This window comes from Stylophora pistillata, chromosome 7, assembly GCF_964205215.1.
Source record: "Stylophora pistillata chromosome 7, jaStyPist1.2, whole genome shotgun sequence".
In the NCBI taxonomy this organism is placed as follows: Eukaryota; Metazoa; Cnidaria; class Anthozoa; order Scleractinia; family Pocilloporidae; genus Stylophora; species Stylophora pistillata.
The window spans coordinates 11899816-11927094 of NC_142525.1; the positions used below are offsets into that span (position 1 = coordinate 11899816).

The 27279-nt window shown below is 37.6% G+C and overlaps 3 protein-coding genes across 4 annotated transcripts; all 3 read left to right on the forward strand.

Annotated features, from left to right (window-relative positions):
- The first annotated feature begins 5331 nt into the window (after window positions 1–5331).
- LOC148726640 (RYamide receptor-like) lies at window positions 5332–7204 on the forward strand. Its single transcript, XM_088727871.1, has one exon. It carries the CDS (start codon window positions 5373–5375, stop codon window positions 6429–6431), a length of 1059 nt encoding a protein of 352 aa, XP_088583997.1. The 5' UTR covers window positions 5332–5372; the 3' UTR covers window positions 6432–7204.
- A 957-nt stretch (window positions 7205–8161) lies between these two features.
- LOC148726641 (uncharacterized) lies at window positions 8162–23839 on the forward strand. The gene is made up of 2 exons (XM_088726343.1): window positions 8162–10328; window positions 23805–23839. Exons 1-2 carry the CDS (start codon window positions 9620–9622, stop codon window positions 23837–23839), a joined length of 744 nt encoding a protein of 247 aa, XP_088582469.1. The 5' UTR covers window positions 8162–9619.
- LOC148726642 (RYamide receptor-like) lies at window positions 14772–26559 on the forward strand. 2 transcript variants are annotated; one of them, XM_088727868.1, is made up of 2 exons: window positions 14772–15269; window positions 23805–26559. In XM_088727868.1, the coding sequence occupies exon 2, from the start codon at window positions 23842–23844 to the stop codon at window positions 24898–24900; it is 1059 nt and encodes a 352-aa protein (XP_088583994.1). In that variant the 5' UTR covers window positions 14772–15269; window positions 23805–23841; the 3' UTR covers window positions 24901–26559. The 2 variants fall into 2 exon arrangements, with proteins under 2 accessions (XP_088583994.1, XP_088583995.1); XM_088727869.1 differs by lacking the exon at window positions 14772–15269 and adding an exon at window positions 18971–21093.
- Window positions 26560–27279: the final 720 nt, after the last annotated feature.

Here is a 27279-nt window from a genome sequence, read left to right on the forward strand (position 1 = left end):
CTATTTTCTTAAAACCCTACGAGAGAAAGGCCTGGTACCTTTCTATCCCAGAAAGCCAAAGGAGACGTGAAAACAAGGAAAATGGCGGCCCAATTGTGCAGTTACTGGGACTTGTATCTTTCGTGTTCTTCCTTCCTAAAACTGGGGTATTTAAAAATGGCGTATTTGGCTTTTGAGCTCTGTGAAAATACGAAGAGTTTCCTGGCTCGAGGAAAATTTGTGGGCCAACATATTGGACCGTTTACGAGCGATTTAGTTGAGCAAACTTCTGCAGAATGCGAATCTTCACAAGGTTGTTCCCACGACAAAAGAATTGTAACACCTAGTCGAAGCAGATTTTAAGAGTTTGTATGGGGAAATGGAGTCAGAATTATTAGTTTACTCGTATACTTTGAGAATAGGCAGGCTTGAATTTGAGTATTTGATGGACGCTTTAACGTAGTGATGGACGCTTTAAGCGATGCAGGCTGCATTTCCAAGTACATAGCGAAGGAATATCTTATTCTTAGGCAGCTAATTTGAAAAAACAATCTTTTCGCATACATTTTCTTAGACTGTTTCGGCGCCATTTTGTTTGTAACACAAGAAGCGCCTCTACCATATTGTCCCGAATTTCTGGCAATGTAGAAAACCTTTAAAGCGGGTTTTGGGCATTTAATTCAAGACATTTTGTAACATCATAGCAGAATCAATGCAGATTTTAGTTAATCTTGTATGCCTAAGGTAGCTTTAACCTTTAGCGTGGGCGCGGAGACTACCCCCTCCCCCCTCTCCTGGGGTGCTCCGTCCAATCGTTCTTTAATCGTCCTATTGTCCAAGAAAAAAGTCTATTTTTGGATCAAATTCAGCATATCGAAAGTAGGAAGCATGAGAAAAAGTAGTTTACTTTCATTTTGCTGATCCTTGATGCATGCAGAGCGCTTGTCATAATATATAGTGATAAAGTTACTCATCATCTCGCTGGTAGAGTGATAGATTGATTCCTTGTGGGACACTCAGATCTCTCTTTTGTCCTTCTCTCTTTACTTGAAGATATATGTCAAAGCTTTAGCAACTTTTTCAGTACTTTTGAATAAATATTTGAATCCAGATCAGTTTTATTTTTTATTCATACTTATATTTAAGCAGGGGCATCCAATTTCATAGGGCTACAAAAGAAGACATTAAATCATTAAAACCGTTTATTGTTTAAGACGGCGCTTTAGTCTACCTTTAAATTCGCTGGGTGTCTCTACTTGTCTAATGTTTCTCGGAAGGCAGTTATAGGTACGAGCACCGTTTATTCTGAAACTCCCTCGACACTTCGCAACTTTTGCTAAGGGAGATCGTAGCAAATCACGGCTTCTGGCGTTAGAGCCATGGGAAAAGTACGTCGGCGCGTGTGTGAACTCTGAAAGTAAATACGAAGGTGAGAAGTAAACCACACCAATAACAGCGAACCACCTGCTACATTCGATATTCGTGTCATTATTTATTTGAACTTTCCCTTTGTAGAAAACTTTATTGTTTCTGGTATATGAATACATTTGTTCGTTCGTGCTTTGAACTACACTCGTCTTCTGACGTAAGTCGTGTAAGTCACACGAATGACAGCAAACGAACCAGCTGCATGTCATTTTATATGACTGTTTATATCTTCCTCCGAAGTTAGAATATGTCGGCTTTGTATTTCTTCCTTTGTCCTTCGCACAGATGATCTTTGTCGTTTCTGGTCTTAAGAGACATATACCTACTTTCGATTAGACTTGTCCCTTAACAGAGAAGTAGCTTAATACGTACATACATAAGAACACATTGGCATCGAAAAGGTAAGGAGATGAGTTCAAATTTGAAATGAATAATAATAATACTAATAATTGTTTATACTCACATCTAAGAATTCAGAACTGGCTTCGTTTAGAAAGAAACTCTACGTGAACTGAAATAGGACACTGACAGCTCAGTACGTTAAAATTTTTTGCCGTGTCATGAAGATGAAGAGATATTGGATAATTTATTGTTCGCTTTAATAAGCACTCAGAAATAAATAGAGTGACAAGGTTTTTTTTAGACAAAATTAGCGAATGTTCTTAATTTTTAGTAGCCGACAGGTTCTACGCCTTTGAATGACATTCAATGAATCGTTTTAAAGGTGATCTATCATTACAAAGAACTTCATTTTGCTATGGGGATATTAATTTCACCGATCGGAAGAGAAGCAAAAAAATAGCTAAAAAAAAAAAAAAAAAAAGAATCAAGAAAAGGGCGTGCAAGTCGATAACAAAACAAAAGCGGAAAAAAAACCTAGCGTAATTACCTTGAGCCGCTTTCATCAAAGACCCCTTTTAAAATATATATATATCTTTTATAGTGATCAATTGAAACGCTAATTTGAATAGTCATTATTATCTCAGGTAACTACACATGTATTCAATGTGAAGAAAAGGTTTTCAACTTTCAGCAATACTATCTATATCAGTCGAATGATCGCGTGAAAGACTCCGAGAGCCGAAATAAATTATTTTTCCCCTTTTTTCATGCGCTGATGTTGTTTGCCTGCAAGGGGAAAAATTGTGTTCGTCTTCATTGTTGAAAAACGTCCAGTATAGGCAGGTAGGATTGTTGAGTATATTTTAGACAGCTTTTATTATTGATATTTTTTGGCGCAGTCGGCAATTTGTGAAACATTTCACTTTAAACAGCATAGACTAACCATGCATCCCACAAGCGACATCCAAAGACAATTTAATTTTATTCGATTCTAGAGCATTCTTGGATTTATTTGGTAAATTCGCTGGGAGACTCAACAAGCCAACAACACAATAACTGTACAAGCCTTGAGTTAACTAATTGAGGTTATGGATCCGAGCTGATAAACAAGGCCCGCATATGGACAACGCCCCGCGAGGACAGTTTCAACCTCAAACTGAAACTAACATGAAAATACCGGAAAAGGCATTGAAATGATTACGCTTCCCAATCGATGCTTCATCTCCGCGTGCGATTTTGGTTTTAGATCTCCAGTATTTCCAAAGAAAATCGCTTTTAACATCATGCATATGACGATATTGTAATCGGTGTATGACATACTAACCATAGGAATAAGAAGTATGCGGGTAGTTTCAAATTGAGTCATCAAAGTCTGAATCTTTGCAGACTGCCATTTCCGCAAATGTTAACTAGAGGGGCTGATATGCTTGAAACCGCCAAGTTCGGCAAGGACTCACATGTATATGTTAAGTTTCATCGCTCGTTCAAGTTATCTTATTTTCCTTTTACTTTGTTTTCTTTCGTTTTCATGGCACTCAGTTACTGTTCTAATTGTAGGTTTTTACTTTCTTTAACTTAGTTTTCGTTACATCACCATATCTCACCTCCCTTTGAACATAGCAAACGTGCCTCGTTTTCAAGGCTACCAAGGTTCAGCCCTTTCTTTCAAAATGTATGGCTCGCTTTAATTAAAAAATGCACCAATAATCAGGACGGATATACAGAGGTACAAAATACCTAAAACATGGATAGATTTTGTACGAAAAGCTTTTTTACCAAATCACTACACTGGGAGATATATGAGTCAGTCATTTAACATTTTACTCAAATTGTATTGACAATGAAAGTGAAATTGAAATTCCCGAGGCAAGAATACACAGAATCAAGAAGCACTGCCTGTAGTCCTTGACGGTTTCAGCCTTCTGACGACTGAATAATTCTCACATGACAGGGAGCCAAAAACGCACCAATTACAGCGAACCGACCCACTGCCTACATATTCATTTGATCCTGGGTTTATCATTTTAAGGCATTGACATGTGTAACCGAATACAGAATTGATTCTGCGTTTCTGGATGCTTTCCATTCAAACGTCATTGTTGCTGGTTTTTAATTGTATATATGGAAACGTATTTTCAACTGCACTTGTCCCTTGGCATGTACCGCTCAAAGAGTACATTATGAGACCACAAATCCGCAAATTTGAAGTTTATCTACACATTTAAAATATTTTAAAAGTATTTTTCTGCTGAACTCAAAATTTGCCATTTTTCCTATTCTATAAAACTACATGAAGCTTTCAACAACAGTGATGCTTGTAGCATGAGCTTGGACGCCTGTCACCTATCTGTATGAACAAAATAATAACTTCACGTACCAGAGAGTACTTCGAAGCTCAATGGTGAAGCATCGTGATCGGAATCCGACAGTCTGAAGTTCGCTTTATCGTGGGAACTCAGAATTATTTCTTTGTTCTGAGCTCATGACAGACTGTAAATATATTTTTCTTTATTCAAATTTTGTTTGCCATTCATAGTTGAATGCCAATTAATTTTATACTTTGTTCTTAAAGAATAATAAGATCAAGATGAAAAGTATAATTTGAAAGAAGACAACGAGAAATCGATAACTAATAACGCAGCGCCACGAACGAGATGTAACGATAGTAACGAAGGAAACAGATGACAGGTTGTTATTTGGCAGAGTTTGTTCTTTGAAGCAAATACAGTGATAGGTATGTGTTTGCGCTGATTGGATTTTATAGGTATGCTGTACAAGAAACTCTGCCATTTGCACAGTGAAATGTTTATTTTACCGCTGAAAAAAAAAAACAAAAAACCAAACCAGAAAATAACAAGTACAAAAAAAAGAAAAGAAAGAAAATTAACTTCTGGAATATGCACGTACACGTTTGTTTTTCATAAATAACAATTCAAGACAAGATTAAAATAACTCTCTGAGGTAAATGACTGCTGTTTTCATTAGTAAGAAAATGGTTTATTCAGCTTTAGTAATCCCATCTATATTCTCGGAATATTGAACATGGAATGTATACGAGTTTAATCTGTTACCAACATATGAGCAACATACCTTGGAAAGCTAGGGCTTGTAGGTGTTCCAAGAGAATATTAATCAGCTTTCATGGACAGGGGGCACTGAACAAGTCTTTCGTCGGCCTCTCTAGGGAATTCCTAAGTGACCCTAATGATACGAAAGCGTTTCCTGGCATGAAAACATACTTTAACTAAGTAGTTTCGAAAACCAAAAACGTTGTCTCTGTTCATTTCCGGGTTGCTTGGTAAGCACAAGAACACAGAATTCCACTTGACAATGGAGGTTCCAACCATGGCAAATTGCATCAGGTTTCACGACGACCTGAAAATTGTAAAAGCATGAGTTTTTATTTTTATCATCAATATTAAAGTATTTCGATTTAGATCGCGAATTGCACTGATCTCACCTACTGTAGTCAATTAATGAAATGCGCATGCGCTCATTTGTACTGCAAAAAAACTAATTTACTCTTTGTACTCACAGAACATAATCACATATCTTTCTTTAACGTTGTTTTATTTTTCTCTTTCAGTCATTTCATCTTCATTCGTCGTTCAACAGAAGTAAATATGAATAACAGCAATGTAACCTCAAAGTTACCTCAGCAACAGTCCGACGATGGAGTCAAGGCCTTGAGCAAATTTCTTCCAATTGCCATAGCAATAGTTGTGGCTAATGGACTCGTGTTTGTCTTGTTTTACCGATGTCCCCGTCTCCGCACTTCTTCAAATTATGTGCTTCTTAGCCTGGCAATTTGTGACTACAGTACTGGCGCTTTCGCCATTCCATACTTCATTGCTTATAACTTTGAGATTTTTCCAAAAGGAATGCACTATGGGTCATACGCTTCGCATACATTACTGGCTGTTTCAGGTTCTTATCACATACTGGTTGTTACTGCGCTCAAGTACTTGGCAACTGTTAGCCCCCTGAAACACTACGTGGTGACCAAGAGATTGATTTTGAAAGTAGTGCTCGGCGTGTGGATCATTTCTATGGTTTTTGCTGTCATTCCTCTTGCTTGGCATGGTAATGAAACATCTGAAAGTTATGACATCATTCACACTGCGGCTTGTCTTGTTGCAGTGTTCCTTTTTCCGTACGTATTTATGATTTATGCATTCATAGCCATGTTCAGAGCGATTACTAAAAGACAGCGACCATCTTCGGTAGAGAGCAATAAGCTGCGGAAGGAGGAGAAAAACAAAAGTGACCGGAAGTGCATTTTGGTTTTCGCAGCCATGGCCATCATATTTGCCTGCTGTTGGTTGCCTTATTTTACCGTCATGCTTTTAGTCGCCGTAGGAAGAGGAGATTTCGATTTTGTCTTAGAAGCATTCATGGTAATTCGATACATCACATCTTTTGCCAACCCTCTACTCTATACATTTTTCAAACGCGACTTTTGGTCCGCCCTACGAAATCTGTTGCAAAACAGGAGAAACTTCAGTTTTTCCTATCAAAAAGGTCAATCTGAGTCTCTCAATCTCACTAGCCGATTCAGGGCAAGGTCACGCGTCAGAAATAGAGGGTTGGTGTCACTCGAAGGAGAAAGACAAGAATCAAGGTTGATTCGCGATGGAAACGTGACCTTCGGTGAGGAGATATTTCGTACAACCCGTGTTTGACTGCTGCTTGCAGTGCATGAATAGGGTACACAGACTTGATTCTTCATGTAGCTGTTAATCGCCATCAAGAGCACTTATGTGGTTCAACTCCTACATAACTTGCAGAAGTTACATACGCGCCGAGTGGTTTCTTAGTCTCCACTTTTACTCAAGGCTCGAGGGAGGCGAGATGAAAGGTGTCTTGTCTAAGAACACAGCACAAATTAATAAATAAGCTGGACTGATTCGTTTCATCGTTACAGTATATAGTTTAATTCATTAAGCCGGTCGCATTGAGAAGATCACTTTTAGGTATTGATTAAAAGCCTGATGTCATTGTCAAGGCCAATAGCACGTAAAAAATGCCAATGAAAAAGCACTTTGTTTGATATAAGTTTGTTTTCTTCAAGTGATACATAATTCAGTGAAGTATTGACGCCGCTAAAAGGTAGAAACTGTGTTTAAAAGCGTTCTTAAGACAGTGTTTGCTACTCCAAGTAACCTCTGACGCGTGTCGATATAAACAAGTTTGGATTAAAATTTAAAAGTATTTTCTTTTATCGTTATCATGTATACGAGGACTACTCTATAAAAAATGGTTAAATTCTAGGCTATTAGAACGCATTTCGATTATCAATCGTTAAGCAAATCCAAAGGAATTATGGATAAGTAAGTAAGTAAGTAAGTTAGCAAACTTTATTTACACAGGGTAGCCCATTCAACCCCAAGGTTGGTCTTCATACGGGCCCTGTATCTTAAAGAATTGATTTACATTAAGAATTTTCATAAACTATCACACTCAAAAGAGCCTAATAAAAATACAACAATAGGATTTAAGAACTATATTTCCAGCCTAGAAAATACAATAAAACATCACTTTTAAACCCTAAAATATAGTAAAACATCAAATTCAGAAATGTCTTGCTCAGCGGCAGAAGGTCTAAATGTTTTCACTCTTCCCAATGTATACAGGGAGTTTGTTAAAAAAAAAAAATTGCGGCAGTAAATGATTATGACATGATTATGAAGCAATTAGGGTTGAGTTTCCTGGTTTAATTTTGGTCGAGAGCTCCGTTCGTGCTTTTGTGAAAAACAATATCAAAGAATGAAGAAAATTATTTAGAGATGTTTGTGAAGAAAAGCAATTTAGTTCACACTTGACAAAATCGATGTAGACGATCAATTCCATCTGATGAAAACAAAATTCCATTATAGGGTGAAAGTGAAATAGATGAATGCAGTGTACAGTATTGGAACGATAATCCATTGCTACCAGCGTATGAAATGGGTCGACGAAGTAGCATAACCAAAGAAGAAGCCGTTGATATCCTTTTGAGCTCAGACATTCTAAGTTAAAAAGTATCACGGGATGTATCCACGTCAATATCAAAGAATTTGCTTTTTGTTGTCCATTTGGAGGCACCACATGTGAAAACTGTGAAGAACCTACTTGCCGATGATTTGGGTGCCTGGCATGGAACGGGGACAAAGATATTTTTCTTCAAGCAGGCCGAGCAAAAAGAAACTGCTGACCAAAGTCACAGAGGAAATGTTTGGAGCCGCTAATGTATTCAAGTGCTCGCGGTCGTTTTACCGCAATCAGAGTGACCCAGAGTTACTTAGAATACTCATACATCTTAGAAGTAGGTACCCTGATGGTCTTTATTTCTTGGCCACCAAATACAACTAACTGTTAGGTCGAATTCAAAAATTCGGGTAAACTGAAACATTAAGAAGTTGTGAGACGAAGTTCGCGAAACTAGGTGCTACCATCGGACATTTGCGGAACCCTTCAGGGAACCTTATAAATTAGTTAGTTGAAGTCGGAAGTTTTGCGATAAAGTGAACGCGTTGTACAGTAACAGGGATTGGTATTACTCTCGTACAATCACAATCGAGTAGTTTTTAAACAATATTTTGTTCAACTAAACGTTACGAATGTCTGATTTGATGACGAAATGCGACTTTTTTTTTAGTTAGGTAGCGACGGCAAAGAAAACAGTATGGCCTTGGTTCAATATGTTTTGGACAATGTGTAGCGCCAAGTAAAAGTTCAACCCCATGGAAACAGCAAGAGCCAAAAGCCATTTTATCGCACGTCATATACAATACAGCAGCGACTTGAACAACTCTCAGAAACTCATTCTCCCAAGGAAGTTTTCCACCAGAGTCTTGAACAAAGTGGTGGCATCCTCCAATTAAGATCTGCTGGTGGGCATGCACGAGATATAAAACAAATAAAAAAAATAAGGTTGAAAAAGCAACAAAACGAAGATGACGAATTCGTGGAGCTGCTACAAATGTTGAAGGAAGATACGAGAGATGTAGACAATGCCTTTGTTAGAAAAGTAGAAAATTTATCTGATCCTTGCGTGGTACTTGCTTCACAACAGCAGTTGAGAGACATTGAACGATTCTGCACTAATCCTGCCAAATTTTGTGTCCTTGGTGTTGACGCAACTTTTAACTTCGGAAAATATTACGTCTCGCTTACGACGTACCGGAACCTGCTCCTTAGGACTAAGGAAGATTGTCACCCAGTACAAATTGGACCTGTACTTTTGCACCATAGAAAGGGTCTTGGCAGTTATTATGAGTTGTCATCGACAATGATTAAGCTACATGCACCGATTCAAAACGTTCTTGTATATTGAACCGACGGCGAGAAGGCCCTTGCAGAAGGATTTGGACGGCCGCTCCTTTACGCGTTGCACCTCATGTGCGACATCTACATGAAGGACAACATTTGCTCAAAATTGGCCGAGCTGGGAATACCAGCTGTCGTCGCTGAAGAGTTTCGAATGGATATTTTTGGAAAAAATATCGGGACCAATAGACAGCCCGGATTAATTGACTGTTTTACACCTGGCGAGTTAAATGAGAAAATGCAGTCATTAAAGGAGTCCTGGGAGAGACACCATACCCAAGGCAAACGTTTCTTGGATTATTTCTTGAAGTATAAGGCAGACCCTATTAAACAAACGATGACGGCAGAAGTTCGTTCAATGGCGGGCCTTGGCTTCCCACCAGGCGTCTATGATCATGGTAACGAGTGCATGAACTCGGTTCTTCAAAGAGAAAAGGCAAGAAGTGGTAAGAAGCGATTGTCACTAACTGCTTGCGTCTGACTTATACGACAAACCGTGAAGCGACAGCAAACGGAGGAGGAACTGGCTTTGATAGGTACAGGAGAGTTGAAAGTTGATGCCATGTATGACGATATGAAAGTCCCAGAGATAGTGTTCTATCGGAAATCTGTCAAACAGAAACAGGCGGTTCTAAAGAAATTTAACAATCAGGAAGTAAGATCTACTGATGACGTGTTGCCGGGCACTGGGGAGGATGAGTGCATTCGTAACAATTTGTTGTCTATTTCTGTGGAACAGTCTGCGATTATTCGTGTCCCATTCGATGTCTTGAAACAAATGTTCCAAAAGGCTGGGGTACATCTATCGCGCGGCAAAGAGGCTATTGTGACAGCACTTGGAGCTAATGCCTTTACTGAAAACTATGTTAAATCAGAGGGAGGCTCTCCTTACGTCTTTAAAACCAGATTTTCAAAGCGTTACGGAGTGTACCACGAATGCAGCGATAACTGTATCCCGTACACAGGTTACGGCTTGTGCTCCCATACAATTGCTGTTGTTGAACAGTCCAATACGGAGAATTTCTTTCATTGGTATAAGGTAAACAAACAGAGTTCACCAAACATTTCGGCCCTCTCCCAAATGGACTTGCCTACAGGTCGAGGAACAAAGAGGACGAAGTCCACTCAGGTTCGAAAAGGAACAAAAAATAACAACAAAAGGGTGAGAACCGTTGTAGAAAAGTACATCACCCCTGTTATCACACCTGTCAGACGGCTTAGCCGCATCAGCTACAATGGATTCCCCAGCTCAGACACAATATCTTCTACATGTGAGTTTTTAAAAGAAGTTACGCGTTTGTTTATTATATGTTTGTTCTGTTATACAGATAATGTCAAAACCACGTATAATGCACGATCCTTCGCAGTAGATATCGCTATTTATGCAATAGGGAAAATCAGACCTGAAAAAATCAGGCCTGTACGGGATTCGAACTACTGACCTCTGCGATACTAGTGCAGCGCTCTACCAATTGAGCTAACAAGCCAACTGGGAGCAGGCCTTTAAGTTGATTCGTAATAAATCCGTGATGATAAATCAGATACAATAAATATATGAAGTTCATATATTTTGAACTGCGGTATTAAATACGTATGATGCACGATCCTTCGCAGTAGATACTTAACGGCCTACTTAACGGCCTGCTCCTAGGTAGCTTGTTAGCCCAATTGGTAGAGCGCTGCACTAGTATCGCAGAGGTCAGTGGCTCGAATCCCGTACAGGCCTGATTTTTTTCTGGTCTGATTTTCGCTATTGCATAAATAGCGCTATCTACTGCGAAGGATCTTGCATCATACGTAAAGAAAGAAATGGCAGAGAAGAATTCGTTGGGTTCTATGAGTGCGAAGATGGTGTCACTGGTCAAGCTATAGCCACTCTTATACTAAAGTCCTTTCAAGAACTTGGCTTGTCTATAGATTTCTGCAAGGGACAGTGTTATAATAGTGCAGGCAACATGTGTGGTCGGCTCTAAAAAGTCTTAGAAAAGGCAAAGACATAGTTATCAAAGGGGCCGATAAGGGCAGCTCAGTCGTTGTTTGGCGCACTGACCTCTACCAAAAGGAAGCTTTGCGGAAACTTTCTGACACTTCTTTTTATCTAAAGGTCGACAAAGACCTCACTACCAGCAATCAAAAATCCGTGAAGAATACGATCAACCAACTCATAACTAAACAAGAATTGCCGGCCACAGCAAAAAATCTCATCATAACCACTCCTAGAACTTCTCGTATTTACTTTTTACCTAAAATTCACAAACCTAACAGCCCGGGTCGGCCCATTGTCTCGGCTTGCAGTTGCCCTACCAAACTTATCTCCAGCTGTCTATACAAAATTATGGCTCCCATCGTCAAAACTTTACCATCATATATTAAAGACAGCCAACACGCTCTTCAAATTTTTCGAGACTTTAATTTCCTTGGCCAAAATAAACTTCTTTTCACCAGGGATTTTACGTCTCTTTACACTGTCATTCCTAATGACGAAGGCCTTCTGGCCCTTAAACATTTTTTTGATGAACGTACTAATAAGGAACCTAAATCTGAAACACTACTACGCTTAGCCGAACTAGTGCTCACACTCAATTGTTTTTCATTCGGAAACAACTTCTTCAAACAAACTAATGGAGTAGCCATGGACACCAAAATGGGACCTAGCTATGCCAATCTTTTTGTAGGTTTTGTCGAACATCAATTTTTCAGCCAATGCAACTGGTCCAAATCTGGACTCTACGGTCGCTACATCGACGACTGTATCGGCGCTACCTCCTCTACCAGAGAGGAGCTCACTCAATTCATAACCGCAGTCAATTCTTTTCACCCGGCTGTGAAATATACCTGGGAAATTTCTGACAATTCTTTATCCTTTTTAGACATCAAAGTTTCAACTGAAGGTAACGGTTGATGCACTAGTGTGTATTACAAACCTACAGACTCGCATAATTACTTGTTATATTCGTCTTCGCATCCATCTCGCGTTAAGAATTCCATTCCTTTTTCTCAGTTCTAAGACTTCGTCGTTTATGCAGTGATGATTCTGATTTCCACCACAAATCAAACTCAATGTGCCAGTTTTTTCGATAAACGTGGTTACCCTGTTTCTGTCGTTCAAGCGGGCTACCACCGCGCCCAAGTTATTGATCGACATTCAGCACTACAAACGTCGCATAAGGAAGATTCCGACCGCATTCCATTCACTCTCACGTTTCACCCTCACAACCAATCAGTTAAATCCATCATTCTTAAAAAATTTAAATTACTTCAAAACGATCCACAGACAAACACTATCTTTTCGCAGTCTCTGCTCATTTCATTCAAACGCGACAAAAACATAGGCAATTTTTTGGTCGGAAGTTCTTTTCAGACTAATGACCAATCAGAAACTTTTAAATGCGCTCGTGCACGATGCAAAACGTGTCCTTTCACTCACAACACTTATAAAATATCGGGACCTAAACGGGATGGGTGGGGTTGGGTTTCCAGGGTGTAAAAACCTAGTAGGGGACTTAGAGTCCTATTGTTTCTACATTTACCTATGGTAAATCTTTCTCTCTCTCTCTCTCTCTCTCTCTCTCTCTATATATATATATATATATATATATAAAATAAAATGAACACTAAAGCTTAACAAAAACTATAACTTCAGCTAGCTTGCATTGATATCCTATACTAACTCATGTTTAAATCTGAGCTATATCTGTACTAATTGAAAAACATGTCGTTTTGTTAAATGACGTGTAATTTTCGTAGTAATATTCTCACACTTTAGGTAACCATCACAGCTAGATTACCCATAGATGCTAAACCCTTACCTATGTCGATCCTCAATTCTTCTTTCTCGAACATGTTCAGTTAAATAACTAAAATATAAATAAAAGAAATACTCGAGGCTGTATATAAGGATTAATAATATGGTTTTGATGAACAGTAGTTTCTATTCCCGCTTTTAAAGATTGTGTATAAAGATTTACCACTCACCGTGAATAGAGTTTCTAAAGGGAAACTAACCATCTAAAAAATTGTTTCCAAAATGCCAAAAACTTGACGCTATCTTTTTCAAATCATCTACTTAGCTGAAAACGCAAAACCTCAATGCCAGTTCACAAGGAGATGTTGTTCTGCTTATCGCCAAGCAGAAGTTTAACTTGCGTCGTTCATTGTCAAATCGTTAGGCACATATAAAGACAGTTTCCCTAAGGCTAGGTTACTTTTTGAAATACGATTTCACTATGACGGTGACTCAAGGTTTGAGTCAAACCTTGAGTCGGCGTTATAATGACATGCGTAGATGGAAGTCAGAAGGTTGTTTGGACATGCTTATCCCATAACTTTCAAGCCACCACTACATGTACCAGACTGTTTTTCATCTCTCGCGTTCATTGATATTTAACGATGGCCACAGGTTTACATCATAATCCACAACATTCTAAATATTTGCTCACAAATCGTTAATCCAGACACGCGTAAGAAGTCATTTCAATGAGCAGAAACATTTTAAAAACAGCTGTTTCCCGTCAACAATTCACTGAATTCTGTATCGCTCGAGGAAAATAAAAGGATATCATAAAAAGCGCCATGAAATCATTTGTTTTTCATTTGGTACATGTTATTGGGGAGCCTATTTGTCACAGTGAAAACCAACGTCAAGGCGTTAAACCAATCCTATCTTAGCAAGTGATTTAAGCTTAAGGAGCCAAAGTTTGAAGCGATTCAGTCCAGCTTTTTTTTTTATCAATTTTTGTGCTATGTTCTTGGGCAAGTCACCCTCCACAAAGTCTCTCTCTAAAACTACTGTATTTTGTGAAAATGTTCACATTATAAACTGCTTGGATCTTCATTCAGCTGCGGTCGTGAGACAATGCAACTGTCACGTGATTATTTTCCCATTTTGCCAGTCGTACCACCTCGGAACTTTAAATATAAAAGAAAAAAATTTATGAGCACCCACCTCAATATCGAGTTATCAATTTAAAGAAAAATATGCATTTGCTTTTACTGGATATGAATTTGGTTGAAGCGAACTCTGGGCTACGCAGCTCATTGGATATTTATTATCTGATATTCAATGCCCGCTCATGAAATAACTAATAATCAGTTGTTTCCAATTTTTTTTTTTTTTACCATAAAATCTCCTTCATGGTGTTGTGTGGGATTTTAAAGTCTTAAAAAATGTGTCTTCCAAGAAAATGTCAGCCAAAAGATTTAATTAACGAAATGGGAAGTTGTAATTTTAATGCATCGTAAAACACTTTGAGTACATGCATGGTTATTTAAAACTTTAATTGACTGATATCATCAGGTATGTCGTTCTGAAAAGTAAAATCACATAAAGTATTTAAATAATTTCCACGCAAGCGATATCAGTTCTGACAAAATATTATTAATGACGAAGGAAAAGAACAGTACTCGCAGAGGATATTTAAAATACAATCTATTAGGGAAAATGTTATTTCAATTTATCTATTTGACTTCTTAAAAGCATTTCAACATTTGTTTTCTGTCCAATTTAAGCTGATCCCGTCGATCTCAACAGCTAATGTTCTAAAGAAGACACTCGCTGCATTTCCTTGTCTGCTTCCTCAAATGGCTATGCTTTTATCTGTTTAATTTTGAGCTCGAAAGTAAATTAAGTTTCTTCTCAGCGATTGGTCAGATTCATACTAGGTCATCTTATCGCGTTTCTGATTCATATCAAATATTGACATTTCCTTGAAATTGAAGGAAATCGAGGGCTTTTTTTATTCTGAATCGCCATGCATCTGAATTTTTTTATCAGATGGTAAGTCGCTGGGTAAGTGATCTGCTTTTAAGCTTTGATCATGAAATGATCATCACGCGATTAAGAGCAAGTTCGTAGATTGAATTTCGATCAGGATCAACGTTTTCTTTTTGTTAAAAGAAATCTGTTTCAATTAAGAAGGTAATTTGTACATAATTGGGAAGAAAAACTTGGTAGGTATCTTGATTCAATCGCTACACCCTTCTACTTTTAGGATATGATTCCGCACTTATAAGTGATTCAATAATAAGTCATGTTTCATGAAATCTAATAGAAAATGAAACTATCTCTGTAACGTAGATCGTATTCCATTTATTCTCCTCTAAAGGACATTTTGATTTTCAGAAAAACCTACTTTCAACCGACACGATTAATAGTTGACTGCAATACAAACTTTCCGAGGGAAAGAGCACCTTTATCCAGTTCTAAAGGAAAGGTAACGAGTTGTATTTTATTTTATTTCTTATCACTAGATACGCTTTTCACCAAATATCAGATATTTTCTCGATTTTCGTTAAGTTTGATAAAAAATTTGGAAGTTGAAATTTTTCCACCCAAAAATAATCAAATACATATTATGTACGAGGTAGTGAGTGAATGTTGTGAGAGAAAAACAGGGAGTCAATTTATTTCAAAGGAAACCATAATTTTCATCTCTGCGAGTCAAAAGTACACCCAGAAATTTGACAGTGAGATTTTAAGGAGTAACCTAGGGATTACGTCGGATTGTGATAAATAAATTGCTGTTTACCTGTGTCTTGCTCCTTTTTAATTTTCTCGCTTGCTATTGAAAGTGTGGCTTCCATAATTGAATTTTAGCTCGTTTAGACGAATGCAAATGTTGCGAACTGGAGTTTCAAAGTATTTCCTAGAGCAAGATTCCATAAGCCGTTTTTAATTTATATTAGTCGAGAAAATATCCATCAATTTTTATCCTCACTTCGGTGAATGAAATGTCTAAGAGTAGAGATAATCAGGATATGGTATGAGCGTACTGCTCTTTTAACACTAGTTTTGTCAAATTTTACCTTTTACGGTTTTAAACCGCTCAACAGCCTTCTCCCTTCTCCCCCCCTCCCAAAAAAAAGGAAAAAGATTGAAATAAAAATAAAACAAAATAAAATGAATACGAAACGTTATTAGCCAATAAGATATAACCCTCCAGAGAATGCTATCCAATCAAAATGAGACTAGTGTTTCAAGTGGGTTCACAGTGTCCTGTTTATGAACGAATCGAATGAAGTAGAGAAATATTAACCTTTAATTTCCTCTTTTGATAAAAATACATTTGATTATGATAAGAATACGAAAAGTAATGCTCTAATCGTATGTTAGAAGAAATTAGAGATTTCATTACATCTTCCATTTAGTGAGTTTCATGTGCTCCGCCGTATTTTCATTAGATTTTCCATTAGGGACTTTCGTTTACTTCGTCAGTAATTTAATATCGACCACGATCGCGCTGTGTGCTTCTCTGATTAGAAAATTCTTATCCGATTTATCTTGCGATTTAAGGGACAAATGAGATAGAAATTTGTCAGGTATTTTGGTAGAAATACCTGACAAATTAGATATACACACGTTTGAAGCGTTGTTTCTGGTAGACCTCGCCATGCCGCGTCATTCGATCTACCCTAGCTGAGATCATGTCCAGCTTCTCAGAAGACTTCGTCTGCTTTTAATCTAAATCAACAAAGAAGCCGTGAGATATCATTAGAGCTATATGAAATGCAAGTTTCCATTTAGGAGGACCCTAAGGCATTAGAGGTTTTGGAGAACATTCAATTGACTCCCTTAAGTCGGTAAACAGATTTGACTCCGGTCATATGTGCTCAAACCTATTAGTAAACTACTTCGAAAGAATTTGGATATATCAACAGAGTGGAAATGGTAAATTGGCTACCGTAACGATTACAAAAGCTGACGTTTCGAGCGTTAGCCCTTTGTCGGAGCGAACGCTCAAAACTTCAGGCTTTGTAATCGTTACGGTGGCCAATTTACCATTTCAACTTTGTTGATATATCCAAATTATTTCGTTACTCCCACCGACGCAGCCCCAAACAGTTTCTTTCGAAACTATCATCCTTTACTTCGAAAGAGATTGGTAAAACTGGAATACCAGTATAGCAGCAAAGCGACATCTTGATTTGTAAAGGAAAGAGGTCTGTTATGTTTTACCCATGATGTCTGTAAGGAAAAAAACATCCACAGAATCCTCAAGGAACACCATCAAATACTCTTGACATCGTCCAACACACAGGCACAGGCCATATTCAAAGAAACAACTCTCGTTGCCTATCGAAAAGGGCGTAATTTAACACAGATGCTTACCCACAAAAGACTGCGATCACCGATGGCCGCTGACACAACCCCCTCCACTGATGAATCCCCACACGATACAAGCAATCCACACATTCAAGTTCCATCTGACACTACCTGTACAATCTGTGGCCGATCATTCAAAACTAACAAAAATCTCAAAATTCATTTCTCTCATAAACATAAAAAGCAGAAACCATTGCAATTCACTCGTCCCGGATTCTGGCCCTGTAGGGCTGACATAAGATGCAACTGCTGCAAAACATACGGGCAATTTACAGGGACAGTTAAAAGCAGCACTACAGGAGAAGCGATAACACAGCGACAACACACGTCATGCAAGACTAGCAATGTGATATACCTGATAGAATTCAGCAAATGTAACGATCAGTACGTAGGCGAGACAGGTCACCCAAGTCACCATCGTGGCAATCAACATCGTAGCGATATTAAGGGTGGACATAAAAACATACCCTCTGTCAGACATTTTAAGAACTGTGGAGTCGATCATCTTAAACTTACGGTTATTGAAAAAGTTAGAAGTCAAAATCAAGAAATCAGAAAAGCAAGAGAAAATTATTGGATTTTAAGACTCAATCCTACTATCAATAAGCTTACTACATGAATTATAACTACTTTAACTTATCTATTTTATTCACCATAACACGTTTCGCTGTTATCTATTCTTTTTTTATATTATTACGTCATGACATGTTTACTGTTGACACGAATTTTAAATTTGAATATTGCTCATGTAATTAGTATGCTCCTGAGGAAGGCCGAGACGGTCGAAACGTCGAGCTTATAACCAACAAAGCTACATTGGAGTTGGCCTCTTGACCATTACATTTCTGCTTATATATATATATATATTTAACAAATATTCGCCGAAGACAATATTAACCGAACCTGAGGCGAATAATTGTTTTAGTTTAACATTTTATGTAAACCGCGCGGAGCGGTATATATGGCGTCATATAAGGAACCACTCGACCAATCAGATTGCTGGAAACTCTTTGTTCAGCTCTGAAATTATACTAAATATATATATATATATAAATAGAATAAATGTTTGAAAAGAAAATTTGCCGTGAGCGTGATTTGAACCCACGTCCGCCTGTTACTAGTCAGGTGTAACAGAAGGCCGAAACAGTACTGTCTGCAGTTAGTTATATATATATATATATATATATACACATATATGCGAGTAGGAAGAATTAATATTTCTGCAGGTGTAAGACAGTAATATCATACAAAGAGACATACAAAGCTAATTAAAAGCCTTTGTACTAATTGATTCAATTGGACTCAACTCGTGCAAAGGCTTTTAATTACTGTTTTTGATATAGTCAAACGTTTTAAGAAAACTTTTTTAGAGTAATGAAATATTTCGGTTAAGCTATTCTTGCATCTCCTGGTGACAAAGCCTACGCAAAAAGATCAAATTTCTTGAGATTGTTTTAAACGATGCACAAAACCTGGCGAGAGCAAGCAATATCACAGGAAACCTCTGCAAACCACCAACGGAGAAATCAAGGCGTAAGGCATTTCCCTTTAAGCTGCACGTTGGCATAGCTTGACCAAGGACCTGTATGGGTGGGTCATAATCATAAGTCTGTACATGCGTTTCTCATCTTAAAATTCTGGATACAACACCAAGAAGCTTTTAAAAGGTCATTACTTCCTAATATAAATTAAAAATTTAAAAGCTTACAAGTTATTCTCGTTGAAGATATGGGTGATTTTAACCCAATTATGTAGACTATGCCTGCATTAATGCAGTTTTGTCCCGATGTAGAGCAGTATCTGATTTCATTACTAGAAATCGGGGACATTTCTAGCCCGTTAAAAAATGTCAGCGGTATATCGTATTACAGACAATTCAACATGGTCGCGGTTGAAGTGTAGTGAACACGTAACTTTCTCTTTTCTTAAAACCCTACGAGAGAAAGGCCTGGTACCTTTCTATCCCAGAAAGCCAAAGGAGACGTGAAAACAAGGAAAATGGCGGCCCAATTGTGCAGTTACTGGGACTTGTATCTTTCGTGTTCTTCCTTCCTAAAATTGGGGTATTTAAAAATGGCGTATTTGGCTTTTGAGCTCTGTGAAAATGCGAAGAGTTTCCTGGCTCGAGGAAAATTTGTGGGCCAACATATTGGACCGTTTACGAGCGATTTAGTTGAGCAAACTTCTGCAGAATGCGAATCTTCACAAGGTTGTTCCCACAACAAAAGAATTGTAACACCTAGTCGAAGCAGATTTTAAGAGTTTGTATGGGGAAATGGAGTCAGAATTATGAGTTTACTCGTATACTTTGAGAATAGGCAGGCTTGAATTTGAATATTTGATGGACGCTTTAACGTAGTGATGGACGCTTTAACCGATGCAGGCTGCATTTCCAGTAGGCAGCGAAGGAATATCTTATTCTTAGGCAGCTATTTTGAAAAAACAATCTTTTCGCATACATTTTCTTATACTGTTTCGGCGCCATTTTGTTTGTAACACAGGAAGCGCCTCTGCCATATTGTCCCGAATTTCTGGCAATGTAGAAAACCTTTAAAGCGGTTTTTGAGCATTTAATTCAAGACATTTTGTAACATCATAGCAGAATCAATGCAGATTTTAGTTAATCTTGTATGCCTAAGGTAGCTTTAACCTTTAGCGTGGGCGCGGAGACTACCCCCTCCCCCCTCTCCTGGGGTGCTCCGTCCAATCGTTCTTTAATCGTCCTATCGTGCAAGAAACAAGTCTATTTTTGGATCAAATTCAGCATATCGAAAGTAGGAAGCATGAGAAAAAGTAGTTTACTTTCATTTTGCTGATCCTTGATGCATGCAGAGCGCTTGTCATAATATATAGTCATGGAGTTACTCATCATCTCGCTGGTAGAGCGATAGATTGATTCAATGACAGCAAACGAACCAGCTGCATGTCATTTTATATGACTATTTATATCCTCCTCCGAATTTAGAATATGTCGGCTTTGTATTTCTTCCTCTGTCCTTCGCATAGATGATCTTTATCGTTTCTGGTCTTAAGAGGTATATACCTACTTTCGATTAGACTTGTCCCTTAACAGAGAAGGAGCTTAATACGTACTTACATAACAACACATTGCCATCGAAAAGGTAAGGAGTTGAGTTCAAATTTGAAATGAATAATAATAATAATAATAATAATAATAATTGTTTAAACTCACATCTAAGAATTCAGAACTGGCTTCGTTTAGAAAGAAACTCTATGTGAACTTTATGAACTGAAATAGAACACTGACAGCTGAGTACGTTAAAGTTTTTTGCGGTGTCATGAAGATGAAGAGATAATAGATCTGAGAAACAGCTGATAATTTATTGTTCGCTTTAATAAGCACTCAGAAATAAATAGAGTGACAAGGTTTTTTTTAGCCAAAATTAGCGAATGTTCTTAATTTTCAATAGCCGACAGGTTCTACGTCTTTGATTGACATTTAATGAATCGTTGTAAAGGTGATCTATCATTACAAAGAACTTCATTTTGTTAGGGGATATTAATTTCACCGCTCGGAACAGAAACAAAAAAATAGCAAAAAAAAAAAAAAAATCAAGAAAAGGGCGTGCAAGTCGATAACAAAACAAAAGCGGAATAAAAACCTAGCGTAATTACGCTGAGCCGCTTTCATCAGAAACCCCTTTTAAAATATATAATTTTTTTTTTTATAGTGATCAATTGAAACGCTGATTTGAATAGTTATTGTTATCTCAGGTAACTACACATGTATTCAATGTGAAGAAAGAGGTTTTCAACTTTCAGCAATACTATCTATATCAGTCGAATGATCGCGTGAAAGACTCCCAGAGACGAAATAAATGATTTTTCCTCTTTTTTCATGCGCTGATGTAGTTTGCCTGCAAGGGGAAAAACTGAGTTCGTCTTCATTGTTGAAAAACCTCCAATATAGGCAGGTAGGATTGTTGAGTATATTTTAGACAGCTTTTATTATTGATATTTTTAATAATAATAATAATAATAATAATAATAATAATAATAATAATAATAACGGTTTATTCACAGTATATCCACATAAAAAGGTGCGGTTCTTCATCTGTGAAGGCCTACGATACTAAAATTTAATATTAAAACTAATTTATAATGAATAACTAAATTGTAATAAAAAACTATACATGAAAGTAAATATGCAGAATATATTGGTTGGTGGTGGTGGTTGTTTCTGTATTTTTACTAGGAAGACAAAGCGTGCGCCTTGAAGAACGCCTTGCAGAGCCTGCAGTATTCTTTAAAATCTGTGCAATTCCTTATATTTGCTGGCAATTCGTTAAAAATCGTGGCTGCTGAATGCTGAAAGGTGACCTGTACAAATGGAACATAAAGCCTTGGAGCAACACTTTTTTTTGGCGCAGTCGGCAATTTGTGAAACATTTCACTTTAAACAGCATAGACTGGCCATGCATCCCACAAGCGACATCCAAAGACAACTGAATTTTATTCGATTCAAGGACATTCTTGGATTGATTTGATAAATTCGCTGGGAGACTCAACGAGCCAACAACAAAATAACTGTACAAGCCTTGAGTTAACTAATTGAGGTTATGGATCCGAGCTGATAAACAAGGCCCGCATATGGACGACGCCCCGCGAGGACAGTTTCAAACTCAAACTGAAACTAACATGAAAATACCGGAAAAGGCATTGGAATGACTACGTTTCCCAATCGATGCTTCATCTCCGCGTGAGATTTTGGTTTTAGATATCCAGTATTTCCAAAGTAAATCGCTTTTAACATCATGCATATGACAATATTGTAATCGGTGTATGACATACTAACCATAGGAATTAGAAGTATGCTGGTAGTCTCAAATTGAGTCATCAAAGTCTGAATCTTTTCAGACTGCCATTTCCGCAAATGTTCATTAGAGGGGCTGATATGCTTGAAAGCGCCAAGTTCGGCAAGAATTCACATGTAAATGTTAAGTTTCATCGCTCGTTTGAGTTATCTTATTTTCCTCTTACTTTGTTTTCTTTCGTTCTCATGGCACTCGGTTACTGTTGTAATTGTAGGTTTTTACTTTCTTTAACTTAGTTTTCGATACCTCAGCATATCTCACCTCCCCTTGGACATAGCAAACGTGTTTCGTTTTCAAGGCTATCAAGATTCAGCCCTTCTTACAAAATGTATAGCTCGCTTTAATTAAAAAATGTAGCAATAATCAGGACAAAAATAGAGAGGTACAAAAGGGTACATTATAAGACCACAAATCCACAAAATTGAAGTTTACTTTCACATTTAAAATATTTTAGAAGTATTTTCTACTGAGCTCAAAATTTGCCATTTTTTCTATACTATTTAACTACATGAAGCTTGCAACAACAGTGATGCTTGGAGCATGAGCTGGGACGCCTGTCACCTATCTGTATGAACAAAATAATAAATTCACGCACCATAGAGTATTTCGAAGCTCAATAGTGAAGCATCGTGATCGGAACGCGGAATCCGACAGTCTGAAGTTCGTCTTATCGTGGGAACTCAGAATTGTTTCTCTGTTCTGAGCTCATGACAAACTGTAAATATATTTTTATTTATCTAAATTTTGTTTGCCATTCATAGTTGAATGCCAATTTTATGCTTTGTTCTTAAAGAATAATAAGATCAAGATGAAAAGTATAATTTGGAAGAAGACAACGAGAAATCGATAACTAATAACGCAGCGCCACGAACAAGATGTAACGATAGTAACGAAGGAAACAGCTGACAGGTTGTTATTTGGCAGAGTTTATTCTTTGAAGCAAATACAGTGATAGGGATGTGTTTGCGCTGATTGGATTTTATAGGTATGCTGTACAAGAAACTCTGCCATTTGCACAATGAAATGTTTATTTTACCGCTGGAACACAAAACCAAACCAAACGAAACAAAGAAATAAAGCAACTGAAAATAACAAGTACAAAAAAAGAAAAAAGAAAATTAACTTCTGGAATATGCACGTGCACGTTTGTTTTTCATAATCAACAATTTAAGACAAGATTAAAATAATTCTCTGAGGTAAATGACTGCTGTTTTCATTAGTAAGAAAATGGTTTATTCAGCTTTAGTAATCCCATCTATATTCTCGGAATATTGAACATGGAATGTGTGCGAGTTTAATCTGTTACCAAGGTATGAGGAACATAACGAGGAAAGCCACGGCTTGTAGGTGTTCCAAGTGAATATTAATCAGCTATCATGGACAGGGGGCACTGAACAAATCTTTCGTCGGCCTCTCTAGGGAATTCCCAGGTGACCATAATGATACGAAAGCGTTCCCTGGGATGAAAACATACTTTAACTAAGTAGTTTCGAACACCAAAAACGTTGTCTCTGTTCACTTCCGGGTTACCTGGTAAGCTCAAGAGCACAGAATTCTACTTGACAATGGAGGTTCCAACCATGGGGAATTGCATCAGGTTTCACGACGACCTGAAAATTATAAAAGCATGAGTTTTTATTTTTGCATCAATATTAGTATTTCGATTTAGATCGCGAATTACACTGATCTCACCTACTGTAGTCAATTAATGAAATACGCTCATTTGTACTGCAAAAAAACTAATTTACTCTTTGTACTCACAGAACATATCACATATCTTTCGTTAACGTTGTTTTATTTTTCTCTTTCAGTGATTTCATCTTCATTCGTCGTTCAACAGCAGTAAAAATGAATAACAGCAATGTAACTTTGAAGTTACCTCAGCAACAGTCCGACGATGGAGTCAAGGCCTTGAGCAAATTTCTTCCAATTGCCATAGCAATAGTTGTGGCTAATGGACTCGTGTTTGTCTTGTTTTACCGATGTCCCCATCTCCGCACTTCTTCAAATTATCTGCTTCTTAGCCTAGCAGTTTGTGACTTTAGTACTGGCGCTTTCGCCATTCCATACTTCATTGCTTATAACTTTGAGATTTTTCCAAAAGGAATGCACTATGGGTCATACGCTTCGCACACATTACTGGCGGTTTCAGGTTCTTATCACATACTGGTTGTTACTGCGCTCAAGTACTTGGCAACTGTTAGCCCCCTGAAACACTACGTGGTGACCAAGAGATTGGTTTTAAAAATAGTGCTCGGAGTGTGGACCATTTCTACGGTTTTTGCTGTCATTCCTCTTGCTTGGCATGATAATGAAACATCTGAAAGTTGTGACATCATTCACACTGCGGTTTGTCTTGTTGCAGTGTTCCTTTTTCCGTACGTATTTATGATTTATGCATTCATAGCCATGTTCAGAGTGATTACTAAAAGACAGCGACCATCTTCGGTAGAGAGCAATAAGCTGCGGAAGCAGAAGAAAAACGAAAGTGACCGGAAGTGCATCTTGGTTTTCGCAGCCATGTTTATCATATTTGCATGCTGTTGGTTGCCTTATTTTATCGCCATGCTTTTAGTCGCCATAGAAATAGGAGATTTCGATTTTGTCTTAGAAGCATTCATAGTCATTCGCTACATCACATCTTTCGCCAACCCTCTACTCTACACATTTTTCAAACGCGACTTCTGGTCCGCCCTACGAAATCTGTTGCAAAACAAGAGAAAATTCAGCTTTTCCTATCAAAAAAATCAATTCGAGGCTTTGAATCTGAATAGCCGATTAAGGGCAAGGTCACGCGTCAGCAATAGAGGGTTGGTGTCACTCGAAGGAGAAAGACAAGAATCAAACTTGATTCGCGATGGAAACGTGACCTTCGGTGAGGAGATATTTCGTACAACCCGTGTTTGACTGCTGCTTGCACTGCATGAATAGGGAACACAGACTTGGTTCTTCATGTACATGTTAAAAGTTTCCGTGCTGAATCGCCATCAAGAGCAGTTGTGCGGTTCAACTACTACATAACTTGCAGAAGTTACATACGCGCCGAGTGGTTACTTAGTCTCCACTTATAGTCAAGACTCGAGGGAGGCGAGATGAAAGGTGTCTTGTCTAAGAACACAGCACAAATTAATAATTAAGCTGGACTGATTCGTTTCATCATTACAGTATATAGTTTAATTCATTAAGCCGGTCGCATTGAGAAGATCACTTTTAGGAATTAATTAAAAGCCTGATGTCGTTGTCAGGGCTTCAATAGCACATCAATAGCACGTAATAAATGCCAATGAAAAAGCACTTTGTTTGAGATAAGTTTGTTCTCTTCAAGTGATACATAATTCAGTGAGGTATTGACGCCGCTAAAAGGTAGAAACTGTGTTTAAAAGCATTCTTAAGACAGTGTTTGGCACTCCAAGTAACCTCTGACGAGTGTCGAGATAAACAAGTTTGGATTAAAATTTAAAAGTATTTTATTTTATCGTTACCATGTATACGAAGACTACTCTATAAAAAATGGTTAAATTCTAAGCTATTAGAACGCATTTCGATTATCAATCGGTAAGGCAAATCCAAAGGAATTATGGATAAGTAAGTAAGTAAGTAAGTAAGCAAACTTTATTTACACAGGGTAGCCCATTCAACCCCAAGGCTGGTCTTCATACGGGCCCTGTATCTTAAAGAATTGATATACATTAAGAATTTTCATAAACTATTACACTCAAAAGAGCCTAATAAAAATACAACAATAGAATTAAAGAAGTACATTTCCAGGCTGGAAAATACAATAAAAAAATCACTTTTAAAGCCTAAAATATAGTAAAACACCAAATTCAGAAATGTCTTGCTCGGCGGCAGAACGTCTAAACGTTTTCACTCTTCGCAATGTTTACAGGGAGTTTGTTAAGAAACAAATTGCGCCAGTAAAAAGAAAGGCCCCTTTCCCATAATTCTGTTTAACGTTTGGTAAGGATAGCCTCATACTTTGCCTTGTGAAGTAGTTGTGAATGTTCGAACATCTAGTAAAATATAATAAAAAATAACAAGGGACTAATGAGTGAAGACATAGAAAAACGAGTTTTGCCTTGTGGTAAGAGCGTCTGCTGGAAAGAATCGGCCAGTGCAGCTGCTCTATTGCCTCAGATGAGCGAGAGCAACGTGTGATGATCCATGCAGATATAGTCTGTAGTCCCTGTAGTCGATCTATATCTCGCTGTGGAAGGTTACTCCAAGCAGTGACACAGCGCTCGAATAATGGACACTGCCAAGGATACAATGACACTGCCAAGGATACTAACTCTTGACGACACCTTTTTATACACATAGGTTCTAATAAGTCTATTGTTATAATTACCTTTGATAATTACCAAGTGTAGATTACCTTTGATACCCAATTAGAACTTTCTCTAAGCAATTAAAACTTTCTCTAACGCAAGTAGGTAATAATAGGTACATCTCCGTAATTTTTGTCTTGTATTATCAAAATTTTTTGTAATGGCTGTTAATCAAGAGTTAGTAATTTTTCGCCTATAGATTATGAAGGAAATCGTTAGAAATCAGGAGATTATGTTAGATATCATTCACGCGAGTCGGAATGAAGTTGTAGCTTTCAAGTCAAAGTAGATGTATGCTCCAGTTACCTTTTAATTTCTATCTCCATAAATTGGAAGCCACTTCTGTCATTTGTACACTGACAGTGGTTTGAGATTCCAAAGAGTAGCCTGGCCTTTGAATTACTGTCATCACATGTGGTTAAAAATTTGACGATGAATGCCTCCATTTTGAATCTTGCCTAGCAGACTAGCCTCTTTAACGTGCACTCCGCATTTTCCCATCTCTCAGCGTTTTGTTTGATTAATTATGAAATTGAAACACGACTGTAATAATTGTTTTTGAGGATGACTAATGCAGCTTCTCCTTCTCGTTATGAACTAGCGTTGTGATTTTGAAAAGGAAACTGTTAAAAAACGGTGGCGTCGTGTTTTAAGCATGCTTGAGCACAATTTTTTAAAGGTTTTTTTTTTTTAGAAACTTAATTCGTGGTGCGTGGTAAATCTCTACAAAACATTTATTAAAAGAGAACAGAAAAACTATCTTATTTCTAATTCGCCTTTTTTTAAAATTTTTTAACGATTAGTAGTGTAAAATATCTTTTTTTCTGAAAGGAACTTATCAAAACAGAAGCAGAGGCAAACAAAATGAGTGATAGGACAAAAATAATAAAAAAAAAAAACAGATATAATTAAATGAAAACCGGCGAGAGGCTATGGAAGGACTCAGGTGTTAGTGAAT